Source organism: Lissotriton vulgaris, chromosome 3_1 (assembly GCF_964263255.1).
Source record: "Lissotriton vulgaris chromosome 3_1, aLisVul1.2, whole genome shotgun sequence".
Classification (NCBI taxonomy): domain Eukaryota; kingdom Metazoa; phylum Chordata; class Amphibia; order Caudata; family Salamandridae; genus Lissotriton; species Lissotriton vulgaris.
The window spans coordinates 285,959,589-285,973,158 of NC_141689.1; the positions used below are offsets into that span (position 1 = coordinate 285,959,589).

Consider the following 13,570-nt stretch of genomic DNA (forward strand, 5'->3'; position numbering starts at 1 on the left):
AGGCGTTGCCAAACTGATGTGGTTATTTGCTACTCTCAGTGAGAGACTGGGCTTAATTTTAATAGCAGAAATGTAAGCTTTTTTTTGTCTTCAACCACCTAAATGTTAATTTAGCTTTATTCTCTCTCCCGTTGACTCTGATTCTGTAGTGTAGACTGGCAATGCGCTGCATGGGAGCAGTGAGTACATGATCCCTCTCATTCACGAAAATACATTCCACTCGTGTGAATGTTTAGGGTTAAGGTACTCGGATAGAAGCTGTAATTTCACAGCCCGGACTGTGTAGTGTTCCAAATCTCTCACTATTTTAGTAGAAGATTTGAACTTCTGTGAGGTAGACGATCTCTGACCTTTTGTATTGAGGAGTCAGATAGATCCCAGACTTTCTCCCAGACCGCCATTCTTTATGGGATTAATAATGAGAGCCCAAGGTTTCAAGGAAGGCAATAGAAGAGTAATAGTGGTTAAGTTATTCAGGGTTTTTTTATTCATAATTAAATTAGTGGTATTTCTCATCTCAGTGGCTTTAATCTGAACTTGGAGTCTCTTTCCTGTAATGTATCAGTTGAGATCCTCTGTCAGTGAGCCTTTGATTTTCTGCAATTAACCTGCACAGTGACTGTTTCTGTACAACTGTGTTGCTTTACCTTAAAACAGGAGGAAATGCTAGACCTGTTGGGATGTGTGTACAGTACTAGTACTTTCTATATAAAGACGTTAGGCACCTGCATTACCCGTTTTCGTTTTCAGGTCTCGCTTGACAGTGCAGGTGTCATCAAAACGTGTACGATTACTGAAGAAAGAGCTTTCGGAACAGCTCTGTCCACATATTGGTGGGCAGTAATACAGGTTTTGATTGGGCAGAAATTGTGGGCTTCCGCAGAAAAAGTGCTTACTCTCAAAGAGCTCTAATCATTTATCAAGTTGCCAGAGCACTTTATCAAGTCTAGCTATTGTGAGCGGCAGTGGTTTGTCAGTCATACAGAAATGAAATGTAATGCCAGGCTTGCCGTTGCGGTAGGGCCAACATGCATGGTGTCAAGGCGCACAATAAAGTGGACTACATATGCGATAAAGTGCGCAGCATCGTCCTCACCCTGTGTCCCAATCAAGGCTTGGTGGACAAGGTTGTGTAGTGTCCAAGCTGGCACCATACTATCGAAGCACATTCCTGCAATACATGACTAGACAAATCGAGACAGCCCATCAAATACTGCATATATTGCACCATCAATTAACCCAGGTGGGTAAATACTTAAAGTAAGACGGCTCATGCCATTCTCGTATGGGCCGGCCCCAATATCATATTGGCACCCGAAAACAAAGGCGATAATGTAACAAAGCTGTTTCGTGATCCTTGAAAGGATATATTCACATGGACAATTGTAAGAGTATGAACAAGGATGCAGTAATAGGTTCCAGCTGCTTTTCCGCACAAAGTGCTGCCAGATAGCCAAATAGCAGCATTCTAGTCACATCTTGGAAACAGTAACAGACACAATTCAAATGACTCTCACTGTGTGCCCAAAGTAATAAAATAAGTGGCACATGCTGATCTGTTGCACGAGTCTGTTGCGAAGACGGGTCTCCGAAGAAAAATGTAGGGAGCACTAAACAGTAAATTATCCTGTGGTGCTGAAATTTCCCCTCCTTTTCTCTTGGGAGATAGAAAAGACAAATAGCAGGTTGAACAAGCATTAGGCATTGTAAATGACAATGCCTTTTATTTCGGTTTTGGTTTTTAAAACATAAATAAGAAGGTATTGTCAATACAATGCAAATAGCTTAAACTTGCGTGAATGCGAGACCTATTACCGTATTTTCCGGCGTATAAGACGACTTTTTAACCCTTTAAAATGTGCTCGAAAGTCGGGGGTCGTCTTATACGCCGGTAACTAAATTTTACTGCTCCACCAACCTTGCCTATGCCCGCCTGCTGTAGTCCTTACCGGCTATTGTAGTCGTGCCGCTCCGCCTTCACGACCCAGGTCGGTATACCGAGCCTGTGAGCATGCCTCGAGCCTCCGCGTCGGTGTGATGGCAGCGCAGCAGCTCCAGTGGGGAGGAATTTGGGCGCCCTGCTCGTGGGAGGGTGGGGGGATGCAGCAGCATGTCCTGATCTGGCGTGACCCAGGTCGGTATACAGAAGGGCACCGAGCCTGTGAGCATGCCTCGAGCCTCCGCGTCGGTGTGATGGCAGCGCAGCAGCTCCAGTGGGGAGGAATTCGGGCGCCCTGCTCGTGGGAGGGTGGGGGGATGCAGCAGCATGTCCTGATCTGGCGTCTCTCTCCTTCCGATGTGACCAGAAATCTCGCGGTCATCGGAAGCAGAGGAGCGTCAGTTAATGGCCATAGAAAGGGGACTGTGATATTTTCCCGCCGGCAATACAGCAACGTCATGTTTTGCTGCAGTTACTAACAGTACATTCCTGTTAAATCACCAAGACACTGCGTTCTTTTTAGGATCGGATGGACAGTCTTTACACTTTATGTCACGGAGGAGGGCTAAAATCACGGGTCGTCTTATACGGCGAATATATCACAAAACCTAATTTTTTTAATGAAAAGTAGGGGGTCGTCTTATACGCCGGGTCGTCTTATACGCCGGAAAATACGGTACATTGCAAATGCAGATTATTCTCCGGTCTGTATTTTTTGCCCACCTCTAGTGTCCAGCTCTCGCTCACAGCACTGTGAGTGCTCCCAGACTTGTGAGTGTCCACAGCACAATGAAATCTGGACCATGGCTGGAGGGTTCTGAAATATAGGACCAGAAACAGTCTCCTAGAAATTTTAAATAATGCAAACATGTTTATATGTCTTCAGACAGGAATCACAATCAGTAATGTAAACTGAGCTCACAACTCAATGCATTCGCTCACCCTAATGGCAAAGGCTTTGCATTAATGAACCATATATACGAGTTTTAACAACTGAATCATTTGGGTACAAACTGTGCCTTAGTGTCAGATAATACTGTTTCACAAATCCATACTGTGGTATTCTAAAAAGGCAATAAAAGAGTTTGTGCTGCAAAAGGGGTGGGAGATGGAGGGAGGGGGCAGGGGTGGTTGGTGTGTTTACTTATCCGTTGGAGAAAATTATACCATGAAAACTTAATAATTCTAGACCTCAAACAATATGTTCTGGGTGTCGGGCAGCAGGAATTCCACACCCATGAAGGGGGAATTCACTAGTCCAGTGGCTAATGTACTGTTGGCCTTTGTTGGACTGTGTCCCAAGATTGGACACCAGTCAACGCACACTAAACATCACTACAAACAAATTCAAAGAAGTTTTGGGTGGGCTGTTTGTTCTTTGGAAGGTGGGACCCACCCCTCCTCCCCAGCCCCAACCCCCTCCACGCCTGCCTCTGGGTTTCAACCGTGAACTGTGAAACGTTCCCTTTCTTCCTCCGCGCGGCTCATTGTCGTCTTCTCCTTCCGCCATGTCAGGGAAGGAAAGACGTTGTCAGTATGAAAACTAGCACATGCAGAAAAGGATGTTTTTTCTGTGCCACATTTGTCTAGTTCCAGATAAGCGGGTTCCCCTACAGAGCTCCATAATAACCCTGTTCGAATTAGAGGGTGTGTTAGTGTTATGTTGGTCCCTCTACCGGAAGTAGCCAATAAGCACTGCCAAATTCAAGAAGCATTGGAAAGTCCAATTGTTGTATATCTCTTTAAAACTGTGGCCATATATATGCATATAACTGTACCTGATTTTCCATGGCAGGTGCAGAGAGAGGCTACTGGGATTCAGTGGAAGAGGAGCAAATGCTCGTTCCCATCATCTACGAAGAATTAGTGGACGCTATTGATGCTTCTCTTCAGAGACCTATCTCATCAGCCTTGGAGCCACTGACTCGAAAATGTATTCAACTTACAGTCTGATGCAGTATTTTTTCCCCTGGTGAAGGTAAGGGGACTTCGCCTTCAAGTGACCCAGGCACTCTTAGGGGCAAAGGTACTGCTAAGTCGGCCACCAGGGTTAGGGCTCTTTCATTACCCTTTAACACGGTCAAAAGATTGCACAAAGCCATCCTGAAGCGGCGAATCAACACCCTTGAGAACCAGGAGGTGGATTTCTAAAATGACAGAACAAGCGGGATGCCACATTCAGGTGGAACACTCCCCTAGACCAGTTTCTCACCTCCATGGGTCTTACCGATTTATGGCGAAAGCTCCATCCATTGCTTCGAGACTAATCCTACTACTCAGGGTCCCACAAAGTATACTTTCGACTTGATTATATTTTAACACCAGCGGGCGAAACAGGGTTGATATTTGAGGGTGAATACATAGCGAGGAACCTTTCAGATCACTCCCTACTGTGAGTGACTATAGAGCATAAATCCTACTCATGGGAGAGGTGTGGCGCCACGGCCAAGGTGACCAACGCTGGAATCTGGGGATCACGGTTCAATCCCCGGCTCCGGTGGCAGGTTAGCCCAGCACCTTGTGACTCTGGGCAATAGCTTGCTTAATCTTCCCAACGGCCCTCAGCGCCTAGAGACCCTTACGGGTGTGTGTTCGCGCTTTTCAAATGTGGATTATTATACTCTGCCACTAATACCTGGAGACTGAACACTTGAAAACTTGGATACATGAACACAATAAGCGAAATTCATACTGAAACCAAACTATACTTCCTGGAAAACCAAGACTCAATTGACTCTGCTGTCACGTTACGAGAAGCTTACAAAGAAGCCATGTGCAATAGGGTGCAGAATATCATCGCCTATAAAAAGAAAAAGACAAATCGAACAAAAGAGCGACACCCTACGATCTGAGTAGATTGAACTGCCCACCAATTCAGTCAGCCAATGTATACTTGCTACACAGCATCGAGTTTACGAAGTTGGAGACAAGGCCGGAAAACGTCTCGCCTGGTTAAATCGGCATGAATTGGAGGCCAGGCGGATTTCTGAAATACGGAGTGGGGAGGGCTTCCTTTACTCCACAGATGCCAAATTACAAGGGGAATTTACGAGATACTGTTCCGATCTTTATGACGAACGCCCTCTGGCGGATTCGGCTCAGATTGATACCTACCTTGCAGAGACTGAACTCCAGACTGTATCCAACGATAATAGTGTCTCTCTCGATGATGGGATCTCCTTAAAAGAGTTAAAAAAAAATGTTTTTAAAAAAGTTATTCCTCACCTAAATTCAGGCAAAATGCCCAGCCCTAATGGGCTCCCAGCAGAATATTTTTTCTTAAAACAAGCAACTCTTCTGGCTCCCCATTTGTTCCAACTCTTCCTCGAGGCACAAGATGATTGTATCCTCCCGCCAGACCTCCGAAGGGCCACCATTATCGTAATCCATGAACCGGGGAAGGCGCCCACCTCCTGGGCCTCATATCGCCCCATCTCCCTTACAAATGCTGAAACTAAGGTCCTGGCTACCATTCTTGCCACCCGGCTTTATGCACAAGCACTACAAAATTGCCAGTCTAGCTATATACCGAAACGCTCCACCAGAGGGAACCTATGTAGGCTTCACAACTGGATTGCACAAGTTCAACATAGGCCTGACCCGCATCTTTTTTTATTCGCTGGATGCCGAGAAATCCTCTGATGCGATTCACTTGCCTTTTATGACACAGACTTAATAGAGGATACGATTTGCGCCCCGGTTAGAGGATAGGTAAACCTACTCTGCACAAAAATCGATGGTCTCAGTGAGTGAACAACATACTATCTCCTGACTTCCCCATTAAAAGGGAAACCCGTCAAGGTTGCCCACTCCTCTTTGCCCTGACAACGTAGTCATTGGCCTGCCTCATTCGAGACCAACCTGAAGTTATGGGCTTTCAAATGGAGGGATCCCCTAGCCGGGAGGAGAAAATCCCCCTAAATGCAAATGATATTCTGCTTTCTCTCACCCGACCTACAATCTCGATCCTAACGGTCTTCCAAGTGTTTGAGAATTACCGCTCTAAACTCTGGATATACCATAAACTGGGATAAATCCATGCTCTTTCCCATAGGCGACTCCTTTGATATGACTGATCTTACTGAAGAGCTAAACATTACTGGGAAAGGATTCCGATGTCTAGGGATCTACGCTATGTCGAACCTGTAACTAAGCATATAACAGAATATTAAAATAAATATAAGTAACTTTCAACCAGATGCAACCCGATGGAAGCAACACCCCCTGACACTCTTAGGGAAAGTTGCAATGTTTAAGATGATCATGCTGCCCAAACTAATATGCTTTCCAAACCACACATTACAGACTCTCAGAGGAGGTATTTACCTACATCGAGACTGAGCTGAAAAAACCCATGTGGAATGACAGCCATCCGAGAATCGCACTCCGTAAGCTTTAATGCTGCCCATATGAAGAGGCATTGGCCGCCCCGAAACCCGGGCCTACTACTGAGCCGCCCACTTAAATCGCCATCAATGACTGGATGTAAGTAGACAGAAATCATCCCATCTATGCCCTGGAACAGATCCAGTTCCAGATGCATTTATTCAATCACTTCCTTTATGGTGGAACAGGAAAATCTAACCTTCTACCAGCTACTCAACTTAATTTGGATGCATGGGACAAGGCTAATTCCTAAATTGGATGTAAATTTTAAATTACACGGTAAACACCACTATGGTTGGGCAAGGCCCTAAGAGAAATCACCTGACTCAATGACTTTGCTTCCTGGGACAATATAGGTATCTCCACGGTGAGTGACTTATTAGAAGGTGGAGCTCTCATGCCCTTCAGCTGCCTACAACATGACTTTCAACTCCAAGATCACCAACTATATAAATATGTACAGATAGCACATGCATGGAAAGCTGAGAATATTCCCCAAGACCTTCCAGTATATGCCCCCTTAGAAGGCAGACTCCTATTAAATGAACTATCAGAAAAAACACTATCTATAACAACATGCCAGACGTCTTTCGGAAATTGAGGCCAACATGGGAAACAGAGGTGGGCACATTTGAAGACATTGACTGGGAGGCGGCATTTATGGTCCAAAGAGAAGTGACAATCAAATCCCGGCTACGCTTTGTACAACTGAAAACCCTTCACAGGCTATATTTTGACTGGGCCCGCCTCTATAAAATGGGCAGAGGGCACTCATCTGAATTTCTTCAGTGTGGGAGGTACCAGGGTGGGGGATACTTCCTCAACACCTTGTGGTTCTGCCACAGCATACAGAGATATTGGGGACTAATACGGACAGAGTTTAGTCCCAAATCTCCGATGACCCCAATTATGGGGCTTATTAGGATTGCGGATTTTCCGCATCCTCTGGGCCGGCAGAAGCCACCGCCAGCCCGGAGGATGCGGAAAATCCGCAGCGGACCCACCAAAGACCCACCGCCACATTAGGATGGCTGGTGGGTCCTGGTTTCCGTCCGCAGCTTTTCCGCCATGGCTGGCTTACAACCGCGGAGGAAAAGCACTAATATGGTGACGGTGTCTGTCAGACACCGTCAGCCAGATTAGGATGGGCTCTGATACATGCTTTTCCGCGGCGGCTTTTCTGCCGTGGAAAAGCATGTGTAACTTCACTGCGGGGGGTCCGTTGCGGGCCCCCTAGGTGAAGGGGGGGGTGAGGGGTGCACATGGGGGGTACCTATGGTACCCCCCTGCATTTGTATGCAGAAAGCCAGGGTGGCGGTCACATCCTAATTGCACAGGAGAGAACTTCGCATGCCATGCGGAGGTTCCCTCCTACTCTGGGGTCGCGGACGGACGCAAGTCCGTCCGCGATCCTAATGGGCTCCTATATCTGGTTAGGTATACCCATTGATGAAGACCTACCACGTATGAAACTATTGTTATGCAATTTGGGATTGGTGGTTACTAAATGAGATCTGAGCAGAAAGTGAGTGTCTCGTGTAACACCAAATCTCATGGAACGGAGGAGAAGTATGGACTTATTTAGGTCTGCGGAAATATAGACATACAAGCGCCGGTGTATATTCCCAAAAATATGGAGGCGATGTGTAGACTATAATGGAGTCACTGGTGATGAAGACGCTGCTAGTGATTCGTCTCAGTGATGATGTAGTGTCATGCCATTTTACCTATTTTGATTCTTTAAAAAAGTCTTATATCACGGTCATGTGCTCTACCTGGACTATGGCGGGGGGGGGGGGGATAAGTCTACCCCATGGGATGCTGCGGGGGTGCCAGACATTCATAACACCTGTTCTGCGGATTGGGACCTGCCAATAAGGTAGCACTGTATGTGGCCAGTCGTATTCGAAAGTCCATTGGCAAAGAGGTTCAGGGTTGACGGAGGATGGCATGTCCTAGACCCATGTTAGCCGGAAAAACCACTTGTACACCTAAGATCAACAGCAAAATGGTGACATTCAGGACCAAGTTTATTAGGGACCCGAAGAAAGGCCTTGGCTAGAAATGGGGGTCTCTAGTTGGCAGAGCTAGGTACCTTTGTCCAAATAGGGACCCTTGCTTCTAGTCAGGGTATGGGGGATACACACTTTAGATGACCCCTGCTCACCGCCTTGGTAGCCTGACAAGCGCAGACAGCATATCCCAAAGGAAATGTGTAAAGTATCTGTACCAACACTCACAGTAACACAGTGATGACACCACAAATGGACACCACACCGGTTAAGAAAAATAAAGTATGTTTATCTAAACTTAACACGACCAAAAATCCAACATACAAGTATTAAGAAAAATGACTTTCAAAAGGTTTTAGTAACTGAGTCCATTGATAACTATGGATGCGTAATTTCTTGCAAAGCACCTGGTGGTGAGACAAAAAAGTCACAAAGCTAAACAACTGCAGCGATGAGAAGCGTCGAAAAACAAAGTGATGCGACGTTCTGGAGACCTTAATGGAGGCGATGAGACAGAACCACTGCATACAAGGGAGCGATGAGTCGGGTCCGGTCTGTAGGGGGAAGCGATGCGACGAATCTGAGACGACTCCGATCAACGGGTGATGCGTCGGGGAAAGCTTGCCGCACAGAGATGATGCGTGGAAATCCGGGATACGGCGGCGAATGATTCGGCAAAAGCGAGCTGTGCTGCGTCAATCTTTTCTGCCGCGATCCATCGATTCTTGTCGCAGCGTCGGTTTCAGCAGTGGCACAGCGGTTCTAGTAGATTCTTCTCGCACCGCGATGTTGCGTCAGAAAAACGGTCGCAAGAAGAGCCATGCGTCGATTTTCTTGTTGTTGCGTCGCTTTCCAGCTCCCAGCACAGGAAACAACCTCCAGAGGCCCCACACAGTCACAGGCACTCCTGGCAGGTCAGAACTCCCAGCAAGAGAGTTCAGTGGAGTAGGGGGTGAAGTCTGTGTATTTCTGAGACTTCAAAACAGCCAGACTGAGTGGTGGGAGGTCAGTTGCATGCCACCAGTCATCTGGAAAGGTCGCAGAAGGTGGTTAGGCATTCAGAATGGGCGTGAGCAGTGTGCTGAAGGGTTGCAATCCTCTGATTTAGACAAGGTGATGGCAGCATTCTAATGGGGCCCCTGAGTGTGTGGACTTCATGGCAGCAGCTGCTTCTTCTGGGGTGAGGACGGGCTACGTAGTTATCATTGTTTCTTTGCTAAGATCAGGAAGTGTTTGGTGAGGTCTGTCTGGTCCAATTGCAGGCTGAAGTTGCTATAAATGGCGGGAACCTTCTACTCATGTACACTATAAACATGGCATTACATTTTTCAGATTCCCTGCCCTGCTGAATGCAGCACTAGCCATGAATCTACAATCACATTACATAGCCAATCCGCTGTTGGCTTACTTATAACCCACATTACATCATCTATCCAACAGGACAATGAAGCAAAGCCCAATACATTCAAGTATATACAGCACCCTCCTGTATCTTATGCAGTACTCATCTTATGCACAGCACTCTCCGGCCACACACTCCAGTTAGCAGTGCACATACCAGCCTCGTTTTCTGCGAAGTGGCTTAGTGGTCAAGAAAAGAAACAATGGACCACATTGGCCAGTTCTTGAAAATAAAAATAAGATCTAATGGAACTGGGAATGTTCAGTGTTTGGAGAATTAATACCAAATCTTTAGATAAATCTCAGGTTAATTATTTAGAAAATTAATATGAGGGAACAAACTGCATTCTACCTAGGTCATATTTGTATGTGTGCGAAAGCAAAAGAATCCTCCTTTAAAGACACCAGTTTCAAGGTGTCATTTCATGAACTACTGTTCTCCATATTAAGGCGTTGGTGCTGCGTATGTATGCAGTTTTGCGTTTCCTCTTGGGGTGGCCCTTAAAAGGAGTCCCTAAAAAGGTCCCGGCACAACTGAGGGAGAGATTGGTATCGAGTGGATGCATGTTTTTTTCTGCAGGTGAATTGGTTTCTGTGACCTGGCATCCAAAACTGTGTACAATACAAGTTTATCTGTGTTTTCTCAGTAGGATGCTTTACAGACAGGGTGCAGATCTTCTTATTCTCTTCCTAACCAGAGTCAGCTGCCAAAGCGTAGTGCATCACTTGGGGTCTCATCAGACCCAAAAATCTACAGGAATGTTACTGCCTTTCCTATGCGATGGTTAAGTGACTGCTGGTGGCTGAGGGTAGTGTGGGCTAGTGCTAACTCCTGCCCGATTGTTCTTTAGCTGAGCCCGGAGCTTAAATATTTTTAAAAGTAGCCTACTCTGACAGTTAGACAGGGGTATTTACTGTGCTATTTAGATCAGTCATGGTCAGGGCCACTGGAATTATGCGGCAGGGGAGGGTCAAATTATGCGGAAAAGCAGAGTAAATTGTAGAAGCAATAAAAGGCAAATTATGCTGCACTATGCAGCACATTTTGTGATATCATTTTTCACTATTTTGTCATTTTTAATCTTTTTAACAGTCTGGGCATTAGTTATTCCTCGATTGCAACAGTTCAACACCCAAATATTGCAATAAGTTACGGAAAGGTGACAAGTCAACCTTTGCAAAGGGCCTTATGGTCTTCATTTATTTTTTCTTACTTTTTAACGGTATAAAGATAGAAACTATTTTTGGGTTAAAATCTGTATAGGGATGATGATGGATTATGTGGCAAATCTACAACTATGCAAAAATCTCAACACAATCGCATAGTTCTAGTGGCCCTGGTATACACTTCTCGTGGCGTTTTGTTCAGTATTTTAAACCTAGCTCCATCCCTTGTCCGCACTTCCTAGATTTAACCAGATGAACCCATCTCTATTGTACTCCATAAAGAAATATATTATTTTAGCCCAATGCAGTAAATATTTATGGGAGTGTGCTCTCTTTTTCAACGGGCTAATTAAAGACTGTGGGAAAAACATTTCTAAGTCGGATGAATGAAGTCACTGGTTGTCAAGATGTTATGCGAAACATATCAATGAGACGATTCTGACATTCATAATTGTCAGGTGGCTTACAAAAAGGACATAGCTGACAAACATAAAACAGAAACTACGTAGACCATTGTTTCCACTTTTCTTTCCTTAAAAAAGAAGGCTTTCTATGAAGAAGCATGATGGGAGGAGGAGCCAGTGGAAGAGGTGATGAATCACTTTTCCAGTAACGCGTGGGATAATTCAGTTGTTGCAGAAATGACGTCGACTGGGTAATCATTTAGCCATACTAACTACAGCTTGTATACAACGATACTAAGCATATACCAAAGAAGCCCATAAATAATTAGAGGTATAATCTTATGCACACAATACTCACTCATACATGTAATACATTCCCTCTGACCTGTGCTGTCTACAAAGCACATTCCTCCATCGTGTACATCGTAAACGCGGCATCTACTACTGTAAATGTGCCTCCCTTCTCCTATGTGCCACATTCATTGCACGTCATCGGATAACGAATATACTTGAGTTTTAATGATAGCACGCTGTTTAAAGCATTACACATGACTGCCTCGTTTGCAGTACCATCCTGTCTAGCACCCCTCACACCATCCAACGTAAATAGCCTCCTGTTCAACACTGGTTTGCCTCAAAGAAAAGCGATTTATTTCAATTTGCTTTATTTCGACCGTACGTCATAAAAGCATTTTTACATAATTATAGTCAACATATTAAAAACTCTAAAAGATGTAAAACATACCACAAATGCATGCACTTCTTAGCTGTATGAGCTAATGATCGCAGCATACAAATACGTTAGATTCAAAATAAGGCACAATCCATTTTCCAATGTCCACAGGTAAAGATCAAGAGTAGTAAGAGAGAGAAATTACAATTGAATAAAATAGAGCTAAAATGTGAGTTTGATAAAAATGGAGAATTGTGATGATGCACACACTTCAAACAAAAAGGAAACAAAGGCTATGCTGTTACAAGGTCCTAGATCACAGAAGGTAGTACTTTAAATATGTCAGGAGGAGCCAGTGCAAAGAAAAGCACATACTAACATGACCCCTCACAGCTCACTTCAACTTCTCGAACGTACATCTACAGTCCACCAACACGTTTCTCATTAAATGATACACTCTCCTACGGGCATTTTAGGAGCTACGAATTACATTTGAGGTTTTCACTGGGCACACGTGTCTCTGAACAGAAACGGTATATTGTTTGCAACGTTTGTGTTTTGGCGATGGGTCGCTACACTGCTCCCCACCGGTTTCCGGGCGGTTCGGTAGATATAGGCAGCCTTACCGTTCAGCTGCAGGTCAGCGGTCTTCGTTATCACTTCTTCTGTCATCCTGCCGGGATCTGAGGGTCCCTGCGTCTCCCTGGACGCACAGGAGGCAGCTGTCAATGCTGATCTTACTATCTATCGCTGCACAATTACACCACTCCCAAGCTTTCAGAGAGCACCGCAAGATTGCATCAGGCTGCCTGCCGCAAAGCAAGGCGCGCTGTCGTAAAAAGCCGCTAGGGAAGACAAAAGCACGACAGAAGTGACAGCCCGTTAGGAGCTCGGTGAGGTTACTGAGAGCGCTGCGGCCATCTTGACAGTGCACCCGAGTAATACTGTAGCAGCGGGCGAAATGGCTAAAACTGCAGCTGCCTAGATAGATAAAATGCTATATCCCTTAAAATATGCATACGTTGTCTCCTCGACTTCCGAAGCACGGTTAATTGAACTTTTGTGTTATGTTGTGTAATACTTGTTTTACCACTTTAACTGTGTTCATTCCACATTCCATGCAACATTTTGCGTTTCCAAGATTGCATATCTGACTCGGCGCAAACAGATTGGTTTACCTTGGGCACACGTGTTTGTCTCTGAAATGAAAAGTTACATGAATTAGTAAGACATGGCCATTGTGTTTTTGTGTGTGCAATTTTACAAAACGGGACAAGACGCAAAATAGTATCGCTTTGCATATATTACATGGTTCCTTAGTGTTTAAGTGCTTCATGAGACACAGTGAAACCTAATTGCAATTAAAACCAAGCAGAAAAATCACTACAATAAGATAAATATCAGAATGTACCACCTTTGGCGCAACAAGAAGCTCTAGAAGGGAGTGGTTTCAGGTTTTTATTAACTGTACAATTAATTAAAATCTTTACAGTAAAAAGAGAGGGTACAGAGAACAGTAATTCTAAAAAAAAAAAAAAAAAAGATAAAGACTTCTTTGCTTGTTTAAAAAAAAAAAAAAAAGTGTACC

General features: G+C 44.9%; 1 protein-coding gene across 1 annotated transcript in view; it reads right to left on the bottom strand.

Moving 5' to 3' along the window:
- The window catches only part of NARS1 (asparaginyl-tRNA synthetase 1), a 155,190-nt gene extending 142,374 nt beyond the window's left edge, over positions 1-12,816 (bottom strand). Inside the window, exon 1 of the mRNA XM_086960444.1 lies at positions 12,609-12,816. Coding sequence (XP_086816570.1) covers positions 12,609-12,654 — 46 coding nt within the window. The 5' untranslated portion in view covers positions 12,655-12,816. The remainder of the gene's footprint in view (positions 1-12,608) is intronic.
- Between the last annotated feature and the right edge of the window lie 754 nt (positions 12,817-13,570).